This window comes from Callionymus lyra, chromosome 18 (assembly GCF_982586985.1).
Source record: "Callionymus lyra chromosome 18, fCalLyr1.hap1.1, whole genome shotgun sequence".
Taxonomy (NCBI): Eukaryota; Metazoa; Chordata; class Actinopteri; order Syngnathiformes; family Callionymidae; genus Callionymus; species Callionymus lyra.
This window is the reverse complement of record NC_141835.1, coordinates 10,954,609-10,978,394: the sequence shown is the minus strand read 5'-3', so window position 1 is coordinate 10,978,394 and position 23,786 is coordinate 10,954,609. Positions and strand designations below refer to the sequence as shown.

The 23,786-nt window shown below is 39.3% G+C and overlaps 3 protein-coding genes across 3 annotated transcripts; 1 reads left to right on the top strand and 2 right to left on the bottom strand.

Moving 5' to 3' along the window:
* The first annotated feature begins 122 nt into the window (after nucleotides 1-122).
* On the top strand, nucleotides 123-10,034 carry cpxm1a (carboxypeptidase X (M14 family), member 1a). Its single transcript, XM_087779320.1, has 13 exons — nucleotides 123-375; nucleotides 1,428-1,537; nucleotides 3,041-3,180; nucleotides 3,245-3,329; nucleotides 3,527-3,677; nucleotides 4,564-4,637; nucleotides 4,707-4,830; nucleotides 5,096-5,292; nucleotides 6,041-6,220; nucleotides 7,313-7,607; nucleotides 7,669-7,808; nucleotides 7,870-7,972; nucleotides 9,017-10,034. Exons 1-13 carry the CDS (start codon nucleotides 135-137, stop codon nucleotides 9,349-9,351), a joined length of 2,175 nt encoding a protein of 724 aa, XP_087635446.1. The 5' UTR covers nucleotides 123-134; the 3' UTR covers nucleotides 9,352-10,034.
* A 71-nt stretch (nucleotides 10,035-10,105) lies between these two features.
* On the bottom strand, nucleotides 10,106-17,418 carry dcaf10 (DDB1 and CUL4 associated factor 10). Its single transcript, XM_087779321.1, has 6 exons — nucleotides 16,862-17,418; nucleotides 13,263-13,574; nucleotides 12,994-13,196; nucleotides 12,844-12,924; nucleotides 12,623-12,768; nucleotides 10,106-11,631 (listed from the first exon to the last, which is right to left on the bottom strand). The coding sequence occupies exons 1-6, from the start codon at nucleotides 17,254-17,256 to the stop codon at nucleotides 11,260-11,262; spliced, it is 1,509 nt and encodes a 502-aa protein (XP_087635447.1). The 5' UTR covers nucleotides 17,257-17,418; the 3' UTR covers nucleotides 10,106-11,259.
* Nucleotides 17,419-18,601: 1,183 nt separating this feature from the next.
* qrsl1 (glutaminyl-tRNA amidotransferase subunit QRSL1) lies at nucleotides 18,602-23,760 on the bottom strand. Its single transcript, XM_087779319.1, has 11 exons — nucleotides 23,670-23,760; nucleotides 22,848-23,007; nucleotides 22,682-22,780; nucleotides 22,519-22,615; nucleotides 21,895-22,056; nucleotides 21,654-21,829; nucleotides 21,403-21,515; nucleotides 20,295-20,487; nucleotides 20,108-20,225; nucleotides 19,840-20,045; nucleotides 18,602-18,932 (listed from the first exon to the last, which is right to left on the bottom strand). Exons 1-11 carry the CDS (start codon nucleotides 23,691-23,693, stop codon nucleotides 18,718-18,720), a joined length of 1,563 nt encoding a protein of 520 aa, XP_087635445.1. The 5' UTR covers nucleotides 23,694-23,760; the 3' UTR covers nucleotides 18,602-18,717.
* Between the last annotated feature and the right edge of the window lie 26 nt (nucleotides 23,761-23,786).

The following is a 23,786-nucleotide window of genomic DNA, read 5'->3' as shown; positions in this document are numbered from 1 at the left end:
GGGGGGGAACTTACATTTTTGTTGGCTCAGGGTGAGCGAGGGAGGGATGAGGGTCCGAGGAGGAGGAGGAGGAGAGATGGAGCCTCTGACATATAAACTCGCTCCACTTCTGCAGCAGAAACACAAAGAGCGAGATGGAAAAATCACTGCTGGCTGCTGTGATCCTGCTGGCGGGCGCTCTACAGGCAGCCGGTCTGCCGAGCGACGCCACGACTGCTGGTTCCTCTTCTACCGCCGTGCCCTTGAGCACGACCGTCAGTTTACTCAACTCTACGACCACGATGATGCCGACGACGACTGGGAAACAGCCAGACGTCCACAAAGTGACCAAAGATGGGAATCCAGAGGAAAAGAAAGAAAAGAAAATAGCACTTGGTGAGTATTTAACTGATAGAATTCAATTATTCTTAACTTTTTTAATATGTTTAAATGTTTTTTTTAATTGATTTTAAAGTTGATGCTTTTCTAATATAGCATCACTTCAATACCAATGACTCTACTACTAAAGAAAAATCTTGCATCTGAGATGCAAGAGAGAGAAAACATATATATTTTCTGGATTTATGTCTGTTCGAACATAAACTTTGGTTTTATTTTGGAATTTTCTCAATACATTTTAGGAACTTTTTGCCCCAGATAATAGAAACTTGAGAAAATACATTAAAATGAATTCAGTAAAATTGATTTGTGTTGAAATTGTCGACCATAACATGGACTTAGGTTTTATGTCATTTTCTTTGACACAGACGTTATCATTTTATGCCTTTTTAAAAAAAAAAATTAATTGAAAATTTTTTGAGAATACGGAAAATCCTTTTTTTTTTTTTTTTTTAATTGGTAACATTTGCTTGCGTCCACATGAACTTTGTTTTTATATTTTTAAACTAAATCTGTATTATTTTCACTTAAATGTTATATTTTTCTTTATTTTTTATTAAATAGTTATTTTAATTCAAAGAATGGATTTATTTATTTAACAATCCTTATTATCAATAAAACAGTCGACCAGTTATTTAAGTTCCGAACTACAAAGTGATTTATTGATGTATTTTTGAAAACTCTGTGATTGATGGGAATGTTGCTGTTCTTTCCAAAATGCGCTGCAGCTGCAGCAGCTTCACTCTATTTGGCCCCTGGTGAGCGTCTCAGGTTTCACTCCAAGTCCTGGAGGCTTCACTTATCTAAGGCCAAACTTCCTCCTCCGCCCCACATCCTCGGTTCCTCACCAGAGATGATCGGAGATATTAAAACACGACCGAGGACACGACAAACCCTGGAGGGTCAGATTACCGGGAAACTCCAGGGACGGAGGCGGAATGTTAACCCTGAAGCTGCTGATCCGAACGAAGGGGCCCCGAGTGAGACGCCGTGGGAAACCAGAGCCAACGTTTCTAAACTCTGTTTGTTTTCTTCTGTTCCTCTGCCAGAGTGTCCTCCGATCGGCATGGAGTCGCTGCGAGTGGACGACAGCCAGATCCAGGCGTCGTCCTACCAGAGGACGGGTCTGGGACCTCACCGCGGGAGGCTCAACATCCAGGTGGGTCAGAGGTCAAAGGCCAGAAGACAATAAACATCAGCAGGAGTTTCTGCAGCTGCAGAACATTTATCTTCTTCTTATCTTCTCTTAGTCATACAATCTTTGGGATTCATTCCATTCAAGTTATTAAATTTATTTTGGAACTCTTATAATTCGAATAATACACTCAAAAATGCATTCAATTAAAAAAATATTATTTTTAACTTATTATCAAGAACTAAACAGTGCTGGACTGACTCACTAGACTTTAAAAAAAAATAAACTTACAATTTGTCTCAGTCTTGTCTGGATCCTGGATTTTACATCTGAGGGAAAAAAAAGTTTTAATATTAATATTGTCATTCATTTGATCAGTTATACTCAATATATAAACTTCTGTACTACAATTAAAGCTAAATAAATCAATAAAATAAAGTTTGATGATTGAAAACGAATATCCCACATGCTAACATTAGCTCTAACTTGCTAACATAAGCTTTAACCTCCTAACATTAGCTTCAACCTGCTAACATAAGCTTTAACCTCCTAACATTAGCTTCAACCTGCTAACATAAGCTTTAACCTCCTAACATGAGCTTCAACCTGCTAACATTAGCTTTAACCTCCTAACATTAGCTTTAACCTGCTGATATTAGCTTTAACCTCCTAACATTAGCTTCAACCTGCTGACATTACCTTCAACCTGCTAACATTAGCTCAAACTTGCTAACCTTAGCTAGAAACTGCTGGCATTAGCTTCAACCTGCTAACATTAGCTTCAACCTGCTGACATTACCTTCAACCTGCTTACATTAGCTTCAACCTGCTGACATTACCTTCAACCTGCTAACATTAGCTTCAACCTGCTGGCATTAGCTTCAACCTGCTAACATTAGCTTCAACCTGCTGGCATTAGCTTCAACCTGCTAACATTAGCTTCAACCTGCTGGCATTAGCTTCAACCTGCTAACATTAGCTTCAACCTGCTGGCATTAGCTTCAACCTGCTAACATTAGCTTCAACCTGCTGACATTACCTTCAACCTGCTTACATTAGCTCCAACTTGTTGACATCAGCTCCAAAGTGCTAACATTAGCTTCATTATGCCAACTTCTGTTTCAACATTAGAAATACTGTAACCAATGTGGTAGTTGTTTTATTTTTACCTTAACGCACATATTTAACAAACTTTCTATTTTTAGCTTCAACGATAAATACATAAGTTAGCAGCTAGCATAGGATCCATTCAAAAGTTTTTCTAGCGGTAGCCAAACAAAGCTGCTAACGTTAGCTTAGGGTCTAGTCAATAGACAATAGCTCTTTGATCAAATACAATACTATCATTGATCTGTTTCCATTTGAATCCGAAACTCAAACTAGAGCTCAAAGTAGAACCACATCTGTTCTCGATTATTCTTGTGCAATCCTGCGCTGAGTCAGCCTCTTTTCTTTTCTTGTGGCTGTTCCCGACGTAAGTAAGTAAGTAAGTATTTTTTATTTATAAAGTCTCCGTTCTGTCCTCAGTCCGGGATCCACGACGGCGACGCGTACGACGGCGCCTGGTGTGCCGACTACAAGGACCGCCACCAGTGGCTGGAGGTGGACGCCATCTACCAGACCCGCTTCACGGGGGTCGTCCTGCAGGGCCGCAGCTCCATCTGGAGGTCCGGGTCCTGATCCTGGATGAGATTTGACTCGTGGAGCTGAGACTCTTGTTTGTGTTCGTAGCTGGGACTGGGTTCATACGTACAAGGTGCAGCTGAGCAATGACTCCGTGGACTGGAAGACATGCATGAACGGAAGTCAGGAGGCGGTAAATCAATGTTTTTATCATTGTTTTTGTTTTTCTTTCATTGTCAAAAGAAGATTTGTAGCTTTTTTTTTGGCCTGTTTGTACTAAAAATACAAACTTCATAAGTCGGGAATCCACGATTGCTGAAGAGGCTGCTGAGCTGCCTCCTGGTTTCCCGCCCGGTCGCCCACTGAGCCACGTCTGACTTGATTTTGCAGATATTTGTGGGGAATCAAGATCCAGAAACTCCAGTCCTGGGCCTGCTGCCTGTTCCCACTGTTGCCAGGTACATCCGGATCAACCCTCAGACCTGGTACGCCAACGGAACCATCTGCCTCAGAGCAGAGATCCTGGGCTGCAGACTTGATGGTAAAACTACAGAGCTAACTACAGCTAACGTAGCATTCTGCGATTTACTTTTTTGGAGTTGATGGTAAAGCTACAGAGCTAACTACAGCTAACGTAGCATTCTGCGATTTACTTTTTTGGAGTTGATGGTAAAGCTACAAAGCTAACTTTAGCTAACTTAGCTTTATCTGGTTTACTTTTTTTGTAGTTGACAGGAAAACTACAGAGCTAACTTCAGCTAATGTAGCATTCTGCGATTTACTTTATTGTAGTTGATGGTAAAACTACAGAGCCAACTACTGCTAACATAGCATTCTTCAATTTACATTTTTGTGGTTAATAATATAACACAAATATACAAAGCTAATTATAGCTAACATAGCATTCTACAGTTTACTTTTTTTGTAGTTGATAATAAAACTACAGAGCTAATTATAGCTAATATAGCATTCTGCAGTTTATCCTTTTTGTAGTTGATGGGAAAACTACAGAGCTAACTACAGCTAATGTAACATTCTGCAATTTACTTTTTTTTAGTTAATAATAAAACAACAAAGCTAATTATAGCTAACATAGCATTCTCCGGTTTACTTTTTTGTAGTTGATGGTAAAACTAGAGCTAACTACAGCTAAAGTATCATTCCATGGTTGACTTCTTTGTAGTTAATAATAAAACTACATAGGTAATTACAGCTGACGTAGCATTCTCTGGTTGACTTTTTTGTAGTTGATGGTAAAACTAGATAGCTAACCTAAGCTAATGTAGCATTCTGAGGTTTACTTTTTTGTAGTCTATGGTAAAGCTGCAGAGCTAACTTCAGCTAACATAGCATTATCTGGTATACTTTTTAGTTCACGTTCAAACTGTTTCTCCGTCATTCTAGCATATACTTTTACAATCTTTCAGATCCTATCGATCCATTACTCGCATCTAAAGACCCTCTGGACTTCCGTCACCACAACTACAAGGACATGAGAACGGTGAGTGTTGAAGATGATGATGAAAACGATTTAATTTTCTTCGTCTAACTCGTCCTGTTCGTCCTGCAGCTGATGAAGTCTGTGGCGGAGGATTGTCCCGACATCACCCGGATCTACACCATCGGGAAGAGCTACAACGGCCTCAAACTCTACGTGATGGAGATGTCGGACAACCCCGGCAAACACGAACTCGGTGAGTCGTAGCTTCGGGAATTCTCAAGTGTTTTGAGTTTTCGCTGATTCAGCATCTTCTACATCCCACGCATGAGTCAACAGCTGATTTTGATTTGCTTTTTTTTTACGGTAACTGCAGATTTGTTTGTGTCAGCAATACGTTCAAATGTGTCCTTTGTGAGTTTATTTTCAGGAATGTCTGACTTTTATTTAGTTCTTCTTCACTTCTGGACTTTATTAAACGCAGCGTGACCTTCGTGGTTCTGTTCTTCTCTCTCTGGCAGGAGAACCCGAGTTTCGGTACGTGGCGGGGATGCACGGGAACGAGGTTCTGGGCCGCGAGCTGGTCCTGAACCTCATGCAGTATCTGTGCCGCGAGTACAAGAAGGGAAACCAACGCGTCGTGAGGCTGATCACGGAGACACGGATCCACCTGCTGCCCTCCATGAACCCCGATGGACACGAGTACGCTTATGACAAGGTAAAGTCAAAATAAAGAGACCAGATCATCTTCTTTATTACAGTTTTTGTGTCTATTATTTATTTGAAACTAAAAATATATATTTTTAAATGTACTACTGCATTAAAGTGCTGTTACAAGCAAGCTAGTTAGCAGTTAGCACCATTGTTAGATCAACAAATTGTTGTGACCATTAAGAACATACAATACAGAAACAATAAAAAAGAGAATATATATACATATATTGCAACTAAAGTACAGACTAAACCTTCTCCACAACTTTTAGATAAATAACTAAATCGTTTTCAGATGATTTTAACCTCTTTTATTAGGACTTTGTTTTTATTAGCACATTAGCATGTTAGCTTACAATCAATGGCCGATGTTTATTGCAAAAAGTTTTATTGTTTAACGTTTAAGATATTCTTTAGTAACTTCCTTCACATACTGTCTAAAAAATTAGTTAGAAATTTCAAATCTAAATAAACGATAAAAATCTTTGTTTTAATTATTAAAATATTGAAATACATTAACAATAAATGGAAACATTATTATTATTATTATAGACAATCAACAATATATATATTTAACCAAGCATTTTAGGTTATTGTATTGTGTTTCAATTTCATTTGTATTTTAGAGAAATAGGTCAAACATGTATTATTATTTATTGATTATTTAATTCGTATTTAATTATTAAGATTAAATGAACTGTGTTTTTAACTAAATGTGATTCTATTAAACATGAATAAATCTAAAACCGTCTCAGGGGTCAGAACTGGCCGGCTGGGCTGACGGACGCTACACCGTGGAGGGCATCGATCTCAACCACAACTTTCCCGACCTCAACAACATCTGGTGGGATTCTCAGGAGACGGCGACGGACAAATCCAAAGTACCGAACCACTACATCCCCATCCCGGAATACTACACTCAAGAAGATGCCATGGTAGGAATGACACAGAGGAAGTATATCAGTACTATTAGAATATTCCATGATTCAATTTAACATTTTAAATGTATTATTCAATTAAATAATTGGAATATTTTCAAAATTTCAACACAAATTTAATATAATTCCTAAGCCTTCAATTTAAAAATGTTGGCACTATTACACCAACATTTTTAAATTGAATTTAAAAGGCTACAAATTCAAAAATATATACTTAAGAAAATGCATTTTTTAATTATCAGAATTAAAATACTGTGTGTAAAATGAAAGAAAAAGTAACAAGTTGTACAGACAACTTATTTACCTTTTAAAGCCATTGAAATAATTATTTTTCCCAAAGAACAAGCTTGAAATTTGGAGTTTGTTTTATGATTTTCATGTCAATGGAAATTGAAAGAAAATACTTTTTTTTCTATTCTAATTCCATTTTTATTTTATTTGTAATGTTTAGAGAAGTCATAAGAACCAAAGGCCAATTAAACATCAATGTTTGTGCGAATAAAGGTTATTTTTTTTAAAGCCGAAAATAATTCAAATCAAAAGAAATATTTGCTTCAATTCAAAATGAACAATTTCAATTAATAAATAGTTTCTTCTATCAAAAAAAATACGTTTTTACTATTAAATTGTAGCTTCAATTAAAAAAAACATTTTAAATTTTAATAAAACAATATACATTTAAAAATAAGATGTTTAAAAGAAAAATAATTAAAAAAAAAAAGCTCAAATCCCCCAGAATATTTTTAAATAAAAAAAATTGGCTTTAATCAAAAATATTTGTTCATACAGAAAAGTTGTTTTAATAAAAAAAAAGTCCATTTTTAAAAGTTGCTTTAATCAAATAAATATTTTCAATGAAAAAGTCAATTAAAAGACATATTTCTAATTAAAATAATTTACTTTTTCTTTTTTTTAAAAGGTTGCTTAAATAAAATAAAACATTTCCGATACAAAGAATAAACAGAAAAATGGGCCTTATTTTTGGAATTACGCTTGTTTTATCTGCATATTTTCATTCATTTTATTATTATTATTAAATGAAACACTTCCAGACTAATTCCAGCATCTATTGAATACAAACGTGTTCAGGTCGCACCTGTGACTCGAGCCGTCATCAGCTGGATGGAGGAAATCCCCTTTGTGTTGAGCGCCAACCTCCACGGCGGCGAGCTGGTGGTCACGTACCCCTTCGACTGCACGCGGGACTGGGCCCCCCAGGAGGACACGCCCACGCCGGACGACGCCTTCTTCCGCTGGCTGGCGACCGCCTACGCCTCCACCAACCTGGTCATGGCCAACCCCAACCGCCGCATGTGCCACTACGAGGACTTCCAGGTTCACAGGAACATCATCAACGGGGGAGCCTGGCACACCGTCCCAGGAAGTGAGTGGTCCTGGGTCTGGTCCTGGGTCTGAAGGTGTGAAATAATGGGCGTGTCCCGCAGGTATGAACGACTTCAGCTACATGCACACCAACTGCTTCGAGGTGACCGTGGAGCTCTCCTGCGACAAGTTCCCTCACGCCTCGGAACTCCCGCAGGAGTGGGAGAACAACAAGGAGTCTCTGCTGGTCTACATGGAACAGGCAGGTTGAAGGTCTCGTGTTCGGATCGTGAATTATCTTAACAAATGTTTTCAATCTTCAGACGCACAGAGGGATCAAAGGCGTGATCCGAGATAAACTTTCCAAAAAAGGAATAGCAGACGCGATCGTCAAAGTGGAAGATCACGACCACGACATCAGATCAGGTTAGACCAGGCATCAGAAGTGCAGCCCACAACATTTTTTATGGTCAAAGGAAAACACCAAAGTGAACCTGCAACCTGTCCATGCTAACTGATCATGCTAACTATCAATGCTAACTGTCCATGCTAACTCTCCATGCAACCTATCAATGCTAACTGTCCATGCTAACTCTCCATGCAACCTGTCAATGCTAACTGTCCATGCTAACTCTCCATGCAACCTGTTAATGCTACTGTCCATGCTAACTCTCCATGCAACCTGTCAATGCTAACTGTCCATGCTAACTCTCCATGCAACCTACTAATGCTACTGACCATGATAACTCTCCATGCAAACTATCAATGCTAACTGTCCATGCGAACTCTCCATGCAACCTGTCAATGCTAACTGTCCATGCTAACTGTCCATGCTAACTGTCCATGCAATCTGTCAATGCGAACTGTCCATGCTAACTCTCCATGTAACCTGTCAATGCTAACTCTCCATGCAACCTGTCAATGCTAACTCTCCGTGCTAACTGTCCATGCAACCTGTTTTTTTATTGAAGTGAAAAACATTTTGAACTCATTTATATGCGTTGAAGTGAAAAAGGTTTGTGTTTTTTCTATTTAAGTGTTAGCATTGGTTAGCATGGACAGGTTGTATTGAAGGGTTAGCGTGGACAGTTAGCAGAGACAGTTAGCATGGATAGTTAGCATGGAAAGGTTGTATAGTTTGAAAAACTTTCTTCACTTTAACTATTGAAATGAATGACACTTTTTCACTTAAATAGAAAAAAATAACTCAAACCTTTTCACTTCAATGTACATGAATCATAAAAAGAACATCAAAACATGCTTCACTTCAATATAAACTTTTTTTTTTCAATTTTATCAAAGAAAACCTTTGGAAATTGAATAATTTAGACTTTTTTTTACTGATTTTTTTTTAATTGAACTTTTTTCATGATTGAAAAAAAAAAGAAGTTTTAATAGAAAATATATATTTGATCGAAGCAACCTTTGCTTGACCGAGTAAAAGCCAAACGACTCGTTTCTCCCCGACAGCTGCCGGAGGCGACTACTGGCGACTCCTGAACCCCGGCGAGTACAAGGTGGTGGTCTGGGCCGAGGGCTACTTCCCCTCCATGCGTAACTGCCACGTGGGCATGGAGCCCCGGGCCACCATCTGCGACTTCAGCCTGACCAAGACGCCCGTCCAGCGGCTGAAGGAGATCCGGGCCAACGGGGGGAAGATCCCGCTCGACCTCCAGCTGCGTCTGCGGGCTCTGAGGCTGCGGAAGCTTCGCGCCACAACCAAAGTCCTGAACCGGCGCCGGGAGAGCCAGCGGGCGCAGCAGGAGACCAGGAAGGCCCGGTCCATCAGAACCAGGGGGGTGTGAGGACGACGGGCGGTTCGGCCCGGATTACAGATTCAGAAAACAAGACGGAAAACGTTCTTTAAATGTGATTCAGTGATGTGACAACTTTTTGTTGAAATTGTTGAGCTATTAGTGGAAAATTAAAAGTTATTTTCTATAATTATTTTATTTGTAATGTGTAGAGAAGTCATGGTCAGCTGGTCTGATCAGAACCAGGACACTTGTTTTGACTGAAGCCCATTTGAACCTCAACGTTTGTGCGAATAAAAGTTTCTTGTTTGAGCCACAAATGCTTCCATTATTCATCAGCAAAAGAACACGTTCAATAAAACAACCTTTTGGAGCCGAGACGTCAAATGATGGAGATGGTAATTATTTGTTTGATTATTTAATTATTTACAACTTGGTTTATCAAAAAGTAAGTCATTTTTATTTATATAGTGCTTCTAGACCAGGGTCACAAAGCGCTTAAACAATCAAAACAATATTCAATAAAGTATATACTTTGAAGATCAAGATAATACTGATAACACAACAGGAGTTCCAGAAAATCAAGGAAAAGCCTGATCAAATAAAAACGTCTTAAGATGTTTCTTGAAGGAAAGTTGTTTTAATCATTATTTTGTATTATATTATATTAAGTTTCAAAGTAATTAAGTGCTTCAATTAAAAAATATATTTTCAATCAAAAAAGTTGCTTCAAAAAAAAATTAGAAATGAATACGACATCTACCTATAAATGAACCAGACAAAAGATAATTCTTAAACACATCATCTTGAAGCCATTATTTTTTCAAGACACTTTTTTTGGATGAAAAAAATACATCTGATTGTTCAAAAAAACTGTGCTGCAATAAAAATAAAACAAAATCATTTTCATTAATGGTAAGAAATTAGAAAATGTTTTCATTAAAAAAGTTGTTTTTCAAAAAACAAACTTTAAAAATGTATCAACAAATAACAATTAAATCAAAATGTTAAATAAAATCTAAATGTTCAAACAATTGCTTGAACATTTGGATTTTATTGAAACCGTTTTTTGGGGTGTTGAGCTGAAAAAAGGAAAGAAATATTGAACGTTTATGAAACAAATCTACCGTCACGGAAGTTATGAAGCACTAACGCCCTCTAGCGGTCACTGCTATATTTTTTATTATCCAGGTGACGCGAAAGAACCAAACGTTGTTCCTGTGCTGCAGAGGAACCTTTTAATTCGACTGTAATTCGTGTTAAGAAAAAACAACACAAAATTGTTGTTCAAAAGCTGAGATTAAGACACTTTCTTCAGTGAAAAACATACTTTAAACTCAAGATTTCACACAGAAATTAGTTTCATTTATTAACCAACAAACATGGTTGTTTCTTTTTAAATCAATGTTTAGTTCTTCTGTCCTCACAACAGAGCACAAAGTGTCGTCATAAGAAGCTCCGCCCCCTCCGGGAGCTAAATCTGCATAGTAGTTTCTCAAACTGCATCTTATCAAGGAGCACTTGATTTACTCACCTCTGGCCAACCAGCTGGAAATTTAATCGTTGGTCAAAAAAAAAAAAATACTGTCGTGGAAAATGAAAAAAACGTGACGATGGAAGACGATAAAAAGAAGTTTTAAAAATGACGGTGAAGACGAGAAGAAGAAGAAGAAGAGGTGGAGGTTCCGATGATTGTTTCCTCACGTAAGCAGCACCAGTGAAACCAAAAGGCATGAGCGATCGAGAGCAGACGAGTCTCGACTCGCGAGTGTTTGTGCGACTCATCGAAGCAGATGAAACAATCTTCAGTGTTTTAAAGTTTAATATCCCAGAGTCCACTCTGGAGGACGAGCCTCGTCCAGAGAACGCTTTAGTGAAAGACGACGAGCCGCGGCGATCCGATCCGGACTCTTGGTTCGTGTTAAATATGGAGGTATTTACAAGGCAGTGGAGGTGGACCTAGAACTTGGGCTGGTACAGAGCCACACGCCCGCTCAGGCAGCCCGACGCCAGCTGACAGTGCGTGGGCGAGAACTTGGTGGTCAGCACCACGTCGCTGTGCGAGTAGATGGAGCGCACCTCGCGCAGGCAGCTGGTCTGCACCGGCGTGCAGTCGGCCAGCTCGCCGCAGTGCTCGTCGAAGGCCAGCAGGCGGACGCCGTAGCCGTACGGCGAGCAGATGAGGCGCCCGTCGGGGCTGAAGCACAGCTCCTTGATGTAGCCCCGCCCCACGTTGGCCTCCTCGATGTAGTGGGTGAGACGCAGCGAGCAGCGGGGCGACACCAGCGGGCGGGTGGGAGCCCCTTCCTGGAACTCGTACACGCACGTCCACTAGAGGGAGACAAACGTCATCTGAGGCCCTTACTTTGCAGACAAACTCCCTGCTCTCTCAGGCCCCTCTAGTTACACCCTCAAGCCCTTCTAAACACTTGTAAAGACCGAAGCCAACTCTCTGGTTTTTATTTCGACATAGTGCATTAAATGGACGGTGGCCTGGATACGACATGGCCAAAACTTTTTTTTTTTAAGTCTACAAGATGTAGACTATGATGCAAGAAATATAAATAATGCTTCAGCATGAACCGAAAGGAAAAGATGGGAACGTTTGGTTCAACCTTCATTTTTTCAGAATTTGTCTTTTTTTTCCGTAAAAATAATTCTTGCACCTAAGTTGATATGACCTTGTAGTGTAAGGTGCACTTAAGGGGCCCCTCAGGAAGTTGGAGTAGAAGTAAAACATTGATCATGTGAACATCTGACAGCCGACTAGAAAAATGTACTTTGTTTAAAGTAGTTCACTTACGATTATAGTACTTTTAAATATATATCATAGTTCCAAAAACATACAAAAACAAACAAACATTTTTCAAAATGATTCATGCATTACAAATTTGTAAATGTTATGACGTGTGTTATTAAAACATTTTCAATATGTTATACAAAAATAAAAAGGTAAAAAAAAACCCATAATGTTTTGTTCTAAATCATTATTATTTAACTTCTAAAAGGATAAAGGTTTATTTTCCCGTTTTGTCAATAAAGTTTTTACATAAATGGTGAGAATTCACTTTTGGGGGATTATTCTTATAGTTCTACTTAATTAACTAATTATCTAAATTCTAAATTATTAGAGGTTTATTTGTGTTTTTTTGTCAATAAAAACGTGAGAATATAAATACTAGTATAGTATAGAGTATAGTAAGAGAATATACTTACAGGTATAACCAGACTTAAAATAAAGATAATTAAAACGATAGTAATTCTTAAGTTATTAAACCTTTGTAACAAAGAATTACAATCTTTGTTTTTGTTTCATTCTCACCTCGTGGTCGTCCATGTTGCTGGAGCAGCGGATCAGAGTGGCCCAGCCTTTAGGATGAAGCTGCAGCGACGTGATGCAGTTTCCTCGGTCCTTCTCTCCGGGGATCTCCGGAGTCAAGACCTCCAGACTGTTCCTGGGAGAAATGCCTGCGACGAAAAAAGGTGGATGCTTAAAAACAAAAGAAAAAAGAAGTAGATTTTGATTGACAGGCCGTGTCTGACCTTCTCTGTGAGGATGAATCTTGCTGGAGTCGTTTCCTGGACGAAGATTCCCGGCCGGCCTGGACGACGACGTTCCTCCGTCTGAATCAAAAATGATGGCGTTTAAAGATGACGCCTAGTGGCGAACAAGGGGATTGCAGATGAGCTCACCTGAACTGAGGGGGGTCCGGCGGGCTCGCAGCATGCGGTAACTTCCCACCTCCAGCGACTGCGTCAGGTCCAGGTCGTGGAGGATGAGCAGGTAACCCGAGGACGTGGAGATGAGCATCTTGGAACAGTCCGGAGTCAAACGCATCCTCATCAGGTATCTGGTGTGGAAGAACTTCTTGTGCGGGCAGCCGTCCTCCGTGAACCTGCGGCCGCGAGAACCCGGGTTAAGATACCACGAATATTTGGATTTAAAAATATGAAGTAAGAACCTGTTGGTGTCCCACGTGATGACGTTGCCGTCGAAGCCGGAGGTGACGAGGAGGCGCGTGTTGGTGTCGTACTCGATGTTCTTCACCCAGCTGGCGTGGCCGTGCAGCGAGCACACCTTGGAGTTGAGCTTCCGAAGGTCCCAGAGCGCGATGGTGGTGTCGTCCGAGCACGTGGCGAACAGCCGGTTGTCCAGGAACCGGATGTTGTTGACGCAGTCGTCGTGGGCCTCCGTCAGGGTCTTGATGTGTCGCGAGGAGATGGGGTCGAACAGCAGCACCTCGGTCTGTTCGCAGGCCACGGTGAGAACTGACCTGAGACCAGTGACCACATGTCAGGAAACTCATGTTTGTCCACTTCAGTGACTGTGAAAGTTTTCAACCGACTTCCTTTTTTTAGTGATTAGTTATGATGTTTGACGGCCTCGCATCAGACCTATAACATCATTTAGACCATAAAGTAAATAAATAAATCCGTTTCTCACGTTCTTGTTCAAACAAAAAACATTAAATATTTACAGAAATAAATATTATAAACCTATTTTTTTGAAAGTTGTAAACGTCTTTTAATGTACTTAAATTAAACATATTTAATTTAAATAAATATACTATAAAACAACTTTCCTTTTTGATATTTTGCCACGTCAACGTTTATCTTGTTATAAAGACCTAAGATCAACAGGTCTTTTATTATAGGAGAAGAAACAAAAGGCCCCATAATTATATTTAGATTTTATATCGTGATCCAAGAATCACTTTCTTTATTAGTAGGAGATACATTTGTTTTGGCTCCAATATTAGAAGTAATACATACATTTTAATTCAGTGATACTAACATGTTTAGACGTGACATATGTAGCTCAGAGGGAGGGGCTTGAGAGAGCAGCTGTTCATATGGTAAAAATGTGTCAAAACCATCATGATTTTTATAAAAATTAATTATATCTTATTTAAAAACACATAATACAGAGGTTAATTGAGAACTTTGGGAAATTGTCAATAGGTATGATAGTGTGTGTAAATGGTTGTCTGTGACAGACTGGCGTCCTGTCCAGGGTGTCCTCTGCCTCTCGCCCCATGACTCTGGGATAGACTCCAGTCTCCCTGCGACCCCCACAAGGGATAAAGGGGTAGAAAATGAATGTATGTTTATATGCAAGAAAACTCTCTTTAGATGAACTTCTCCGATGGCTCGACAAAGTCTGCTTCAGCAACATGGAAATCCAAAGTTACCAACGACTCTAATAAGGGTTTTATTTCAGCTCAAAGTTGAAAAAATTAAATACACAACTAGAGAATTAACAGAAGAAGAAACCTTCATCATATTTGGTGACAAGAGAGAAGATCACTGGACAAACTACTGTCCATCATGGATGATGACATCATCCTCTGAACACTGTCATCAGTGAGCAGAGAAGCAGATGAAGCACAGATGCTCCTCCCATGATGCAACACTAATAGACTCAGGGACTCATTCATTCCTCGTGTTATTAGATTTTTAAATTCTGAGTTTGGGGGCAGGAGTGAAAATATGATTCTGTTCCATGTTAATCTTTGTATCCTTTTTCTTTGTTATTTTTCTTTGATCTATGATCTTTATATTTAGAATGTTTTATCTTTCACTTTATTTTTATTGCACTTTGTTCTTGTTTCATGAATCCATCGTCTGTGTTGTTGTGTGACTGGATAAACTATTTCCCGAAGAAGACCTCCGGAGGGATCAATAAAAAGAGTATTTTTATAGTTTATGAAGAGCAGGATGCAGGTGTTGTCGTTTGTATTATTGTTTTTATTACCCAAGGTTTTATTCTGCTTACATTTTGGCATTTTTGTTCTCTAAAAAGAAAAACCAATGACTTGTGAATTTTTACATTGTGATCTCATTTGTAAATACCAATAAAAATATTGAATATAAATCGCCTCGTATTAAAGACATCATTATAATCCTAATCAAACTTATTGTTAAAATAAATCACATAATTCTTAAACTGATGGCGCCACCTACTGACCACTAAACAACATGACACTGTTTCATCAACACATTACTAATAAATACAAATTTGCATTAAAAAAAAAAAAAAAAAAAAATTATTTGAAATGTAAATATGCTTTTAACCATTTTTCAATTTTAAATATAATTGTTATGTCCAATTTACTCGTCGATTTGAATAATGAAAATCATTTTTATATAATATTTTTATATAATAATATTAAAAATGCATTTGTGTGAACAAGGCTGGCGTCACAGTCGTGTCCTCCATAGCGTCGCAGAATTAGTCCGACACAGACGCACCAGCTTGACCCAGTTTGTCTGCGTGATTAGTTTACAGCGTCTGGTTCACCATAAACAAAAGTGTACACTAGACCTGGACACGGTGCTGACCGTGTGGCCCTTTGACTGTATTTATGTGGCCCTCAGGAGCTCAAAGGTCATGTTAAAAACTAACAATTTCATTTTGCATTTGTTTCCGTCGCTAAATAAGACTTTAGGGATTTATTTTATTCCTTTTTTCACTTTTCTGAGTCTCTATTGTCCATAAAAGAAATTTAAGAGGAGAGAAAATTGCTTTTATATCAGATTTTCTTTTAGATTAAAACCAAAAAAAAAAGTTTTACACACACTTGCTAAATACTATTTGGCGAGATTTGAAGAGTTAGAAAACTTAGTAAGCACATGTTACTACTGTGAGTAATAACATAGTTTAAAGTCAGATATAATGAAAAAAGTCATGTATTTTTCCATCGGAGATTTAGTAATAATTATTTGTCACAATGTGTTATGTGAATTCAACTACAAATTATATATATATATATATATATATATATATTTATTAACTAAAAAGCAGCGCATGCTTCAATTCCTGGAGGGAAATTGATTGATATTCCTTTATTCTTCCTATTAACTAATTTCAGCAGTAAATACACAGATGAGAAACAATAATAACCAAAAAAGATTATAATAGATGCAAATAATAATTAATAAAAAAAATTAACATATAAATAATAATAAATAAAACACTAGTAATTCTTAATATATCCATCACTTTAAACGTGTATAAAAAGACAATAACATGAATGTAACACTAATAGACTCAGGGACTTATTCATTCCTCATGATATTATATTGTTTCATTCTGAGTTTGGGGGCAGGAGTGAAAATATAATTCTATTCTATGTTAATCTTTGTATCCTTTGTCTTTGTTTTTTTCTTTGCTCTATGTTCTTTATCTTTAGACTTAGATTGTATCATCTTGCACTTTCTTTAAAATAAAAAAACAAAAAATATCAAAAACCTTTAAGAATGAGAGTCAAATGGAAGCTAATACAAAAACACTGAAACCGAATTTTTTGTCTGTAAAAAAGTTATTTTATTTTGAGAAAACTCTTAGCTCGTTCTTATTAGGATAAAAAGTTTGTCTCAGACCTACAATAAAATACAAAATGTAATCATATTTTAGTGGATATTTAATCTTTTTAATTTTAATTTGTTGATTTGTTTTAACTTGATGGCCCCTCACACCAGTGGCCCCTGATCAAGTGTCACTTTCTCTCAACCTAAACTAAACTAATTGAATATCTTTTAACCCACAAAAAAAACTCACCCGTCCGGCGAGTACTCCAGGTTGAAAACAGCTCCGTGGGTCTGCGAGCTCAGGTTCAGAGACTCCACGGCGGGATTCATGGAGCGGTAGAGGCTGGTCAGGGTCCTGTAGTTGTCCCGGGCAGGGTCTACAAACAACCCCCTCCTGGTGGTCCTGCTCTGCAGCCACGAGAACACGCTGTTGCCGCCAATGCTGCTGCTGCTGCTCGGCGTCTCTTCGTGCTTCTCCGGCGGCTCCGTTCGTTCCTCGGCTGCGGGCTCCGGTTCTCGTTCATTCCGGTCTTCCTGGTCCGACTCCTCCGGTTCGTCTCTCCTTCCGCCGCCGCCGCCGTCCTCCTCCTCCTGCGGCCTGTCCTTCGCCTCGTCCTCGCCGTCGCTCTGGTGCTCGGAGCTCATGGTTCTAGCGGCCCCGCGGTGTCGAGGTTTCGACGCACTCTGGCCCCCGAGGGGGGGAGCGTGAGACCGGGTCGAGCTGTGAACCCTCAGCGGGTCTTCATGGCTGACGCTTTATTCGCCGCACATGATGGATCCCAGTTTGTGTTGTGAGACTTTCAGCCGCGCGTCAACCGCTCGAATCCAGACCTCCTCGACCGGAACTAGCTTAGATGCACCTTCAAAATAAAAGCACATCGACACATAAATCGACCACCTTGTAAGTGAACGGCTGTAACGAGACTTTCCAACAATCATATATACTCAAAACAATTTAATGCATTTATTATATATTTAAAACATTTAAAAAATTCAACGGATATCAGACCTGAGATAGTTTAAAGTTGGAAATCTACACTCACAAGTAGAGGGTTTGCGTGATCCAGCTTGACAGGATATCTCGACCAATAACAATCAAAGTGGAAACTGGACAGAAATGTCGACTTCCGCTTCCTTTATGACGTCAACTCGTCACGCCTTGCTCCTGCAGGGATGGAGTTTTTTTTTTTTTTCAGGAAAATGTAATAAAATGGATGATGCAATAAAACAACCCTTGATTTACGAAAAATACGTTTTTTGCATTTGACCACGTTTTTATTTTGGTTTATCACTAAGCTTTCTTAGTTCGGGAATTTGACCCAATTTATTTGAATTAACAGAAATCTAAATCTGTATTTTGTCTCTAAATTCTAAAGGAAACGGAGGGAGAATATGTTACCGAGGTTTTACTACATTTTGTATTAACATTCTTGTATACATTGTAATTTTGTTTGAGTTTGTAAATTTGTTCTGGACTTCTGGGCCACCGTACTGAGGCCCATTGAAATAGTAATGTAACAGCGTAAGAGACAAATTAAAAACACAGGCTATAATACTACTACTACTAATAATAAATAATATTATGATTTGATAATTTTTTTTAATGTTTAAATTGAATTCTTATTAAATTCGAATAGATTGTATTAGTTATTGTATGTGTTATAACGTTTGTGGATCACACTATTAACAATTAATTAAAATAATTTAATATAAAACTCCTATGCATTTCATGGAAAGACTGTAACGTTGGATTATCCACCTTGTTTTTAAGATTCTTTCAATCAAAGTCTCCTTGTTTACTGTAATTATTAAAGTCATAAACTCCCCAGTTCATGACTTTAAGGTCTAAATGTCTCCTTGACGACCAGAGACTATTGTTTTAAAGTATTAGTTATTTGTTTTAAGGGAAGACATTAAGGATTTTGACAACAAATGGAAACTTTTGTGCAGAAAAAGTTTTGTTTATTCTTCAATTTTCAGCTTTATTTTTTAAGGAAAACATTTTATTTAACGACTTCATTCGATGTATAATTATGTCCATTCCGGTGGCGATTGTTGTTCACGATTATGTTTTTGTTTCATCATTTCCTCGTATCCACCGGTTCCTCAGAGAGCCGACGTTTGTTCGGGGATCCTGGCGTCCCCTCTTCCCTCGTTGCCAGATTCCTGAAGTTCACCGATGGCGGGGAAGCCGACCCTTCGTTCGATCCATCGGGCCACGCTGAGCAGCCTCTTGTCTTGGAAGGCGGGGCCTAGCAGCTGTAAGCCAATGGGAAGACCTCGCTTGGACAGAGCGGTCGGCAAGGAGACGGCGGGAAGACCTGCGGGGATGAAGATCAACAGAATCTTATTAGCAATTAATTAAGTAAGTGTGTCGAAGTAAAAACCAGCTTGAGCGCCCTCTAGAGTTTTTCCTACACAAATATGAATGATGGAACAAAATAATGCTCAAACTGAAGAAAACTTTTTTATTTAAAGTATCATTAAAAGTCCCGCAGTAACCTTTCAGAACTTGCTTGAATAACTTCCTTAGAGAAAAAAAGGAATTAGAAGCGTCAAAGCTGGACAGAGGGACTTAAAAAATATTTGCTGATCTAGATTGGAATCCAGGAAACCATTAAGGTAAGTTAAAAAAAAAAGCCTATTGGGTTTTCAGGTCTGGATCAGAAGCTTCCAAGAATATTCCCTTTAAAAAAAAGTACCACTAAAAAGTATGGATGTGTATTGGAAAGAATCTAATTTCCCAAAGGGTATAATAAAATAAGATCTAATCTTATCGGGCAATACGATACAATATATTATTATACTGTAGTAACAAGTATTTATGTGTAGTATTGTCTAGTACTTGACTCTAGTGTTGCAGAATTTACAGACCACATGACTCTTGACGAAGTCGTAACTGATTCATTTGTTTTCAAACCAAAATTTGTCCAAACATCAACGGAGTCTACTGTATCCTCTCATCCCCAGTCATCAACTCACAGGACTGCTTGTCCCAATACTTGTCAAGGATGTAATGACTGCTGCCAACTAGTGGTCAGAAGTTTATTAGCAACAAAATTAACACCATAAAAATAACTATAAGAAAAATAATATATTATTTAAATATTATTATTATTTGATACAGTGCTGTTGAATATCGATGTATCAATATTTTCATCCGGACCAAAGAGTGATCGGAGGAATCGTACTCCGGTTAGTTTCCACGTTGAGTGACACTTCCTGTACCTGCCATGTTGGCGGGCTGCGTGAACACGTCCTCCTGGGAGCTGCGTGTGCGGTTGTCCTCCTGCGTGAAGTCCAGGTAGCGCGCGGCATCAGACAGAGTGGTGGGCGTCAACAACACGTCGACGCCGGCGCCGAAGACCCTGGAGAAGTCCTCCGAGATCAGCCGCCGAATCTTCTGCGCCTTCACGAAATAATGCTCGTAGTTCCTGCGGACGTCGGATAATGAAGGCGCGGACGTGTCAAACCCGAGGAGAGTTTGTCGACTCACTGTCTGAGCAGGAAGTAGTTTCCGGTCAGGATCCTTCTCCTCACCACGTCGTTGAAGCCCTCGTGTCTCGAAGAGGCGTACATGGCGTCGGTCGACGTGTCCACGGGGCTACGGTGGCCTGGAGGACCAAACATACTTAGAGGGTTCATCATTTGGGATTTGATTTTTCTTTTTTTGTTGTCCTCACCGTACTCCAGTCCGTCGAATCGGGCCATGTTGGAGGCCACCTCGGCACAGCACAGGACGTGGTAGCACACGATGGAATACGGCGTGTGGGGGAGGGAGACCTGCTCCACCCGAGCCCCCGACCTCTCCAGCAGGTCGGCGACTCGACTCCACTGTTCCACGACCTCGTCGGAAAGACCCGGAGCGTGATACTCCTGACACGTGATCGCAGAGAGATGATCAGGTCACATGAAGCATGAAACGTGACGCTCAAAATACTCAAAATAAAGAACATTTTATTATTATTATTATAAAAAAAAAAAAGAAAAAAAAAAGGTAAAGGTCAGAGGTCACGACAACATTATTAAAACAAATACTCTAGAATAAATGTGGGGCCTTTGCAAGGGACCATCAAGCAAAAGAAGAATAAAAAACTAACAAAAAAGATCAACAAAAATTATCCTTTCAAAATATTTATTATCTATTAATTCAAAGCTAATGTTTTTTATTTTTTTTAAATACGATCTTAATATTCACTCGAAATAAAAAATGAAAAATGAAAAAAAAAAAAAAAGTCCCAAACAAAGAACTTTAAAAATCTGTATTTAGAGTTAATACAATTACAAAATACAATTATCAGCTTCAAGAAACATTTATTCCTCAGATCAGTTCTACTCGGGCATCATGAGGGCCACAAAAATAGAGTCAGATGGGAAAACATGTGGCCCTCGGGCGGCACTTCGGTCCGGTCTAGGCTGTCCCATCCCATCACGCTGTGCAATTTCATTCCAATCCTCCAATAACATTATTATATGAAACTAACACGATCCGATTGGTTGAACTCTGAGGGTTTTCCTTTGTGTTCTTCATTGCTAAATAAAATCTGTTTTGACATATGAAAAGTGTGTCCTTTATATTATATTAATATACTTATATTATATTTTGGTCACAAAAAAAAACAATGGGTGAATCTGAATTTTCCTTTTAATTTCAGCCAATCAGCTATTGTTCCCCCAGAAGATGGAGCCGCATTACATTCACAATCTTCATCTCATTGTTAATCTTATCATTTAATCACTGTATACATATTTAGCGACCCGCATGAATCTGTACTTTCAACGGGGACTTACTTTGGGGATTCCCACACGGAGGTTCTTAACGTCAAAGTCTTCAGGCAGCCCTGGAGGCGAAGCTGGTGCAGACACTGTGGTGGAGTCTCTGACGTCCAGGCCTTGAAGAACATCTGAGGAAACAGGAAACAAAAAAAGGATTTTAATGGCTTATAAACAAGAAGTTGTATCACATTTTATTCTCGTTATTATCTGTGATGAAATCAAACTAAACTCATTATCAATATATAAAATGGTTTTCCATTGGTTACCAAGGACGAGCGCGGCATCACTGGCACTACGCGTGAAAATTCCAGGCACGTCCATGGAGTTGACCAGCGGGATGAGGCCGTGTCGGGACAGCAGACCGTATGTTGGCTTCACCGCGACGACGCCACACAGCGCTCCAGGGTTTCTGGTGGAACCGCCGGTGTCGGATCCCAGCGCTCTTTGAGGAAACAAAAAAAAGAAGTGAAGGAGTTGATTGATTCCTATCATAAATAAATAACGTACAAGAAGCTGGTGAGAGACGCGACGGCAGCAGCGCTGCCTCCAGAACTTCCTCCGCTGATGACCCAGTCTGAGTCCGGCTCCGCCCCCGTCCGCTCCTGGTAGGGGGCGGCGTAGCTCCAGGGGTTCCTCACTGGACCAAAGACCCCGTCTGTGCTGCCAGATCTGAAGATAAATCAATGTAATTTACTGTCGTGACAAACAACTACGTCACAATCTTTGAATAACGCCATTCACCACGTCATCAGATCCCGAGTTCTCTCCAGCACCCCCATGGACCCTCCTACACTCTCCTCTTTTCTCTCACTATATCCTCCCTCACTCCTCTCCTTATCCATCTGTCTACCCCCCCATCCTTCCTTCCAGCCGGTGAAAGCGGCAGGCCGTCAACAATGAGTCTGGTTCCGCTCGAGGTTTCTGCCTTCTAAAAGGAAGTTTTTCCTCGCCATTGCTCACTGTACAGTGTTTTGTTTCTTGCTCTTTGTTGAATTGCTGGGATCTATTTTTCCTTAATCAACTGTAGTCTTATTTCAACTGTATAGTGTCTTGAGATAACTTTGTTATGATAAGACTCTTTAAATAAAATTGAATTGAATTGAATTGAATTGAATAACAGTTCAGTTTTACCCCATCGCAAACTCATCCATGTTGGTCTTCCCCAGAAGAACAGCTCCTTGATCCAGCAGCTTCTGCACCACCGTCGCGTTGTACGGAGGCGAGTAATCTGCAGCACAAAATCTGTTGTCACGACGACTCGTATTGTAGACTCAGGATCTGTGTTCACGCAAACCTTCCAGCATCTTGGACGCACACGTGGTCCTGATGTTCTCGGTGCAAAAGTTGTCTTTGACGGCGAAGGGGACGCCATCCAGAGGACCTTTAGGTGCACCTGTGCAGGTATAGAAGTGTAAATAGATTATATTTTCTTAAGTGTTGCGACAGGGACGAGGAGTCACCTCGCTGCAGACGGGTCTCGGCCTCTCGTGCTCGCTGGAGGGCCGACTCCTCCGTCACGCTGATGTAACTGTTGAGGTGTTTGGTTTTCTTGATGCGGTTCAGACACTTCCTGCACAGCTCTGTTGGAGAAACACTTCCCTCCCGGAGCGCCGTGGACACCTGAGAACGGTTGACCCGTGGTTTTCAAAGATTGAAAAACTTGAGATATTTCTTTATCCTTCTCACATCGGAAAGTTCACAAAAAGATAAATACAATGAGCAGTAGAAGAATAAAACACAGTACAAAGGTAGGCGAAGGGAGTTAAACAAACATTAATGAAGATTGTGTATGAACTTTCCAATACGTTTAAAAAAATATATGAACTATAATACGAATTATATTCATTTCTTAAGCAAACAATTTCAAAAAATATATTATAAATGTAGTCACATTAAGATTAAACGTCGAATATAGTTAAAGAAGCTTCAAATGGATCATAATCAGTTATAAAATTAAATAAATATATAAGCTTGATGTAGTTTGATGAATAAAAGCATGTAAAGCAGTTATTATACGTGTTTATTTTAATAGCTAGCTTGATTCTAAACCACGACATGTGCAGTAAGTATTAAGAAGGGAAACAACAAATCATAACGACAATGTTAAGGAGAATAAAATAAGTCTTATTATTATTTTTGATGCTTACCATGAAAAACAAAATAGATTTTTTATCAATTGTTAATGAAAATAACATCAACTTTTATTTTTTATTGTTGCGCAAAAAGCAACAAATACGTGCATTGAACATTTAAAAAGTATACAAGAGATTTAGAAAACGAACCTGTTTCAGTGTCAAGTTGATCATATTCACATTTCTAACAGAGAACCCTTCAAACTCCTCTGCAACCTTCGGGAGACACCGGTCGCTGACAGCCGTCTAACCTCTTCCCCGATTGGC

Coding starts and splice junctions, on each gene's coding strand:
- cpxm1a (XM_087779320.1), top strand. CDS start 135: ATGGAAAAATCACTGCTGGCTGCTGTGATCCTGCTGGCGGGCGCTCTA. Junction 3,181..3,244: donor GGCCGCAGCTCCATCTGGAG/GTCCGGGTCCTG, acceptor TTGTGTTCGTAG/CTGGGACTGGGTTCATACGT. Junction 3,330..3,526: donor TGAACGGAAGTCAGGAGGCG/GTAAATCAATGT, acceptor TTGATTTTGCAG/ATATTTGTGGGGAATCAAGA.
- dcaf10 (XM_087779321.1), bottom strand. CDS start 17,256: ATGAGCTCCGAGCACCAGAGCGACGGCGAGGACGAGGCGAAGGACAGG. Junction 13,197..13,262: donor ATCACGTGGGACACCAACAG/GTTCTTACTTCA, acceptor TCGCGGCCGCAG/GTTCACGGAGGACGGCTGCC. Junction 11,632..12,622: donor GCAACATGGACGACCACGAG/GTGAGAATGAAA, acceptor GTCTCCCTCTAG/TGGACGTGCGTGTACGAGTT.
- qrsl1 (XM_087779319.1), bottom strand. CDS start 23,693: ATGATCAACTTGACACTGAAACAG. Junction 20,226..20,294: donor ATTCGACGGACTGGAGTACG/GTGAGGACAACA, acceptor TTGGTCCTCCAG/GCCACCGTAGCCCCGTGGAC. Junction 20,046..20,107: donor AACTACTTCCTGCTCAGACA/GTGAGTCGACAA, acceptor CGACGTCCGCAG/GAACTACGAGCATTATTTCG.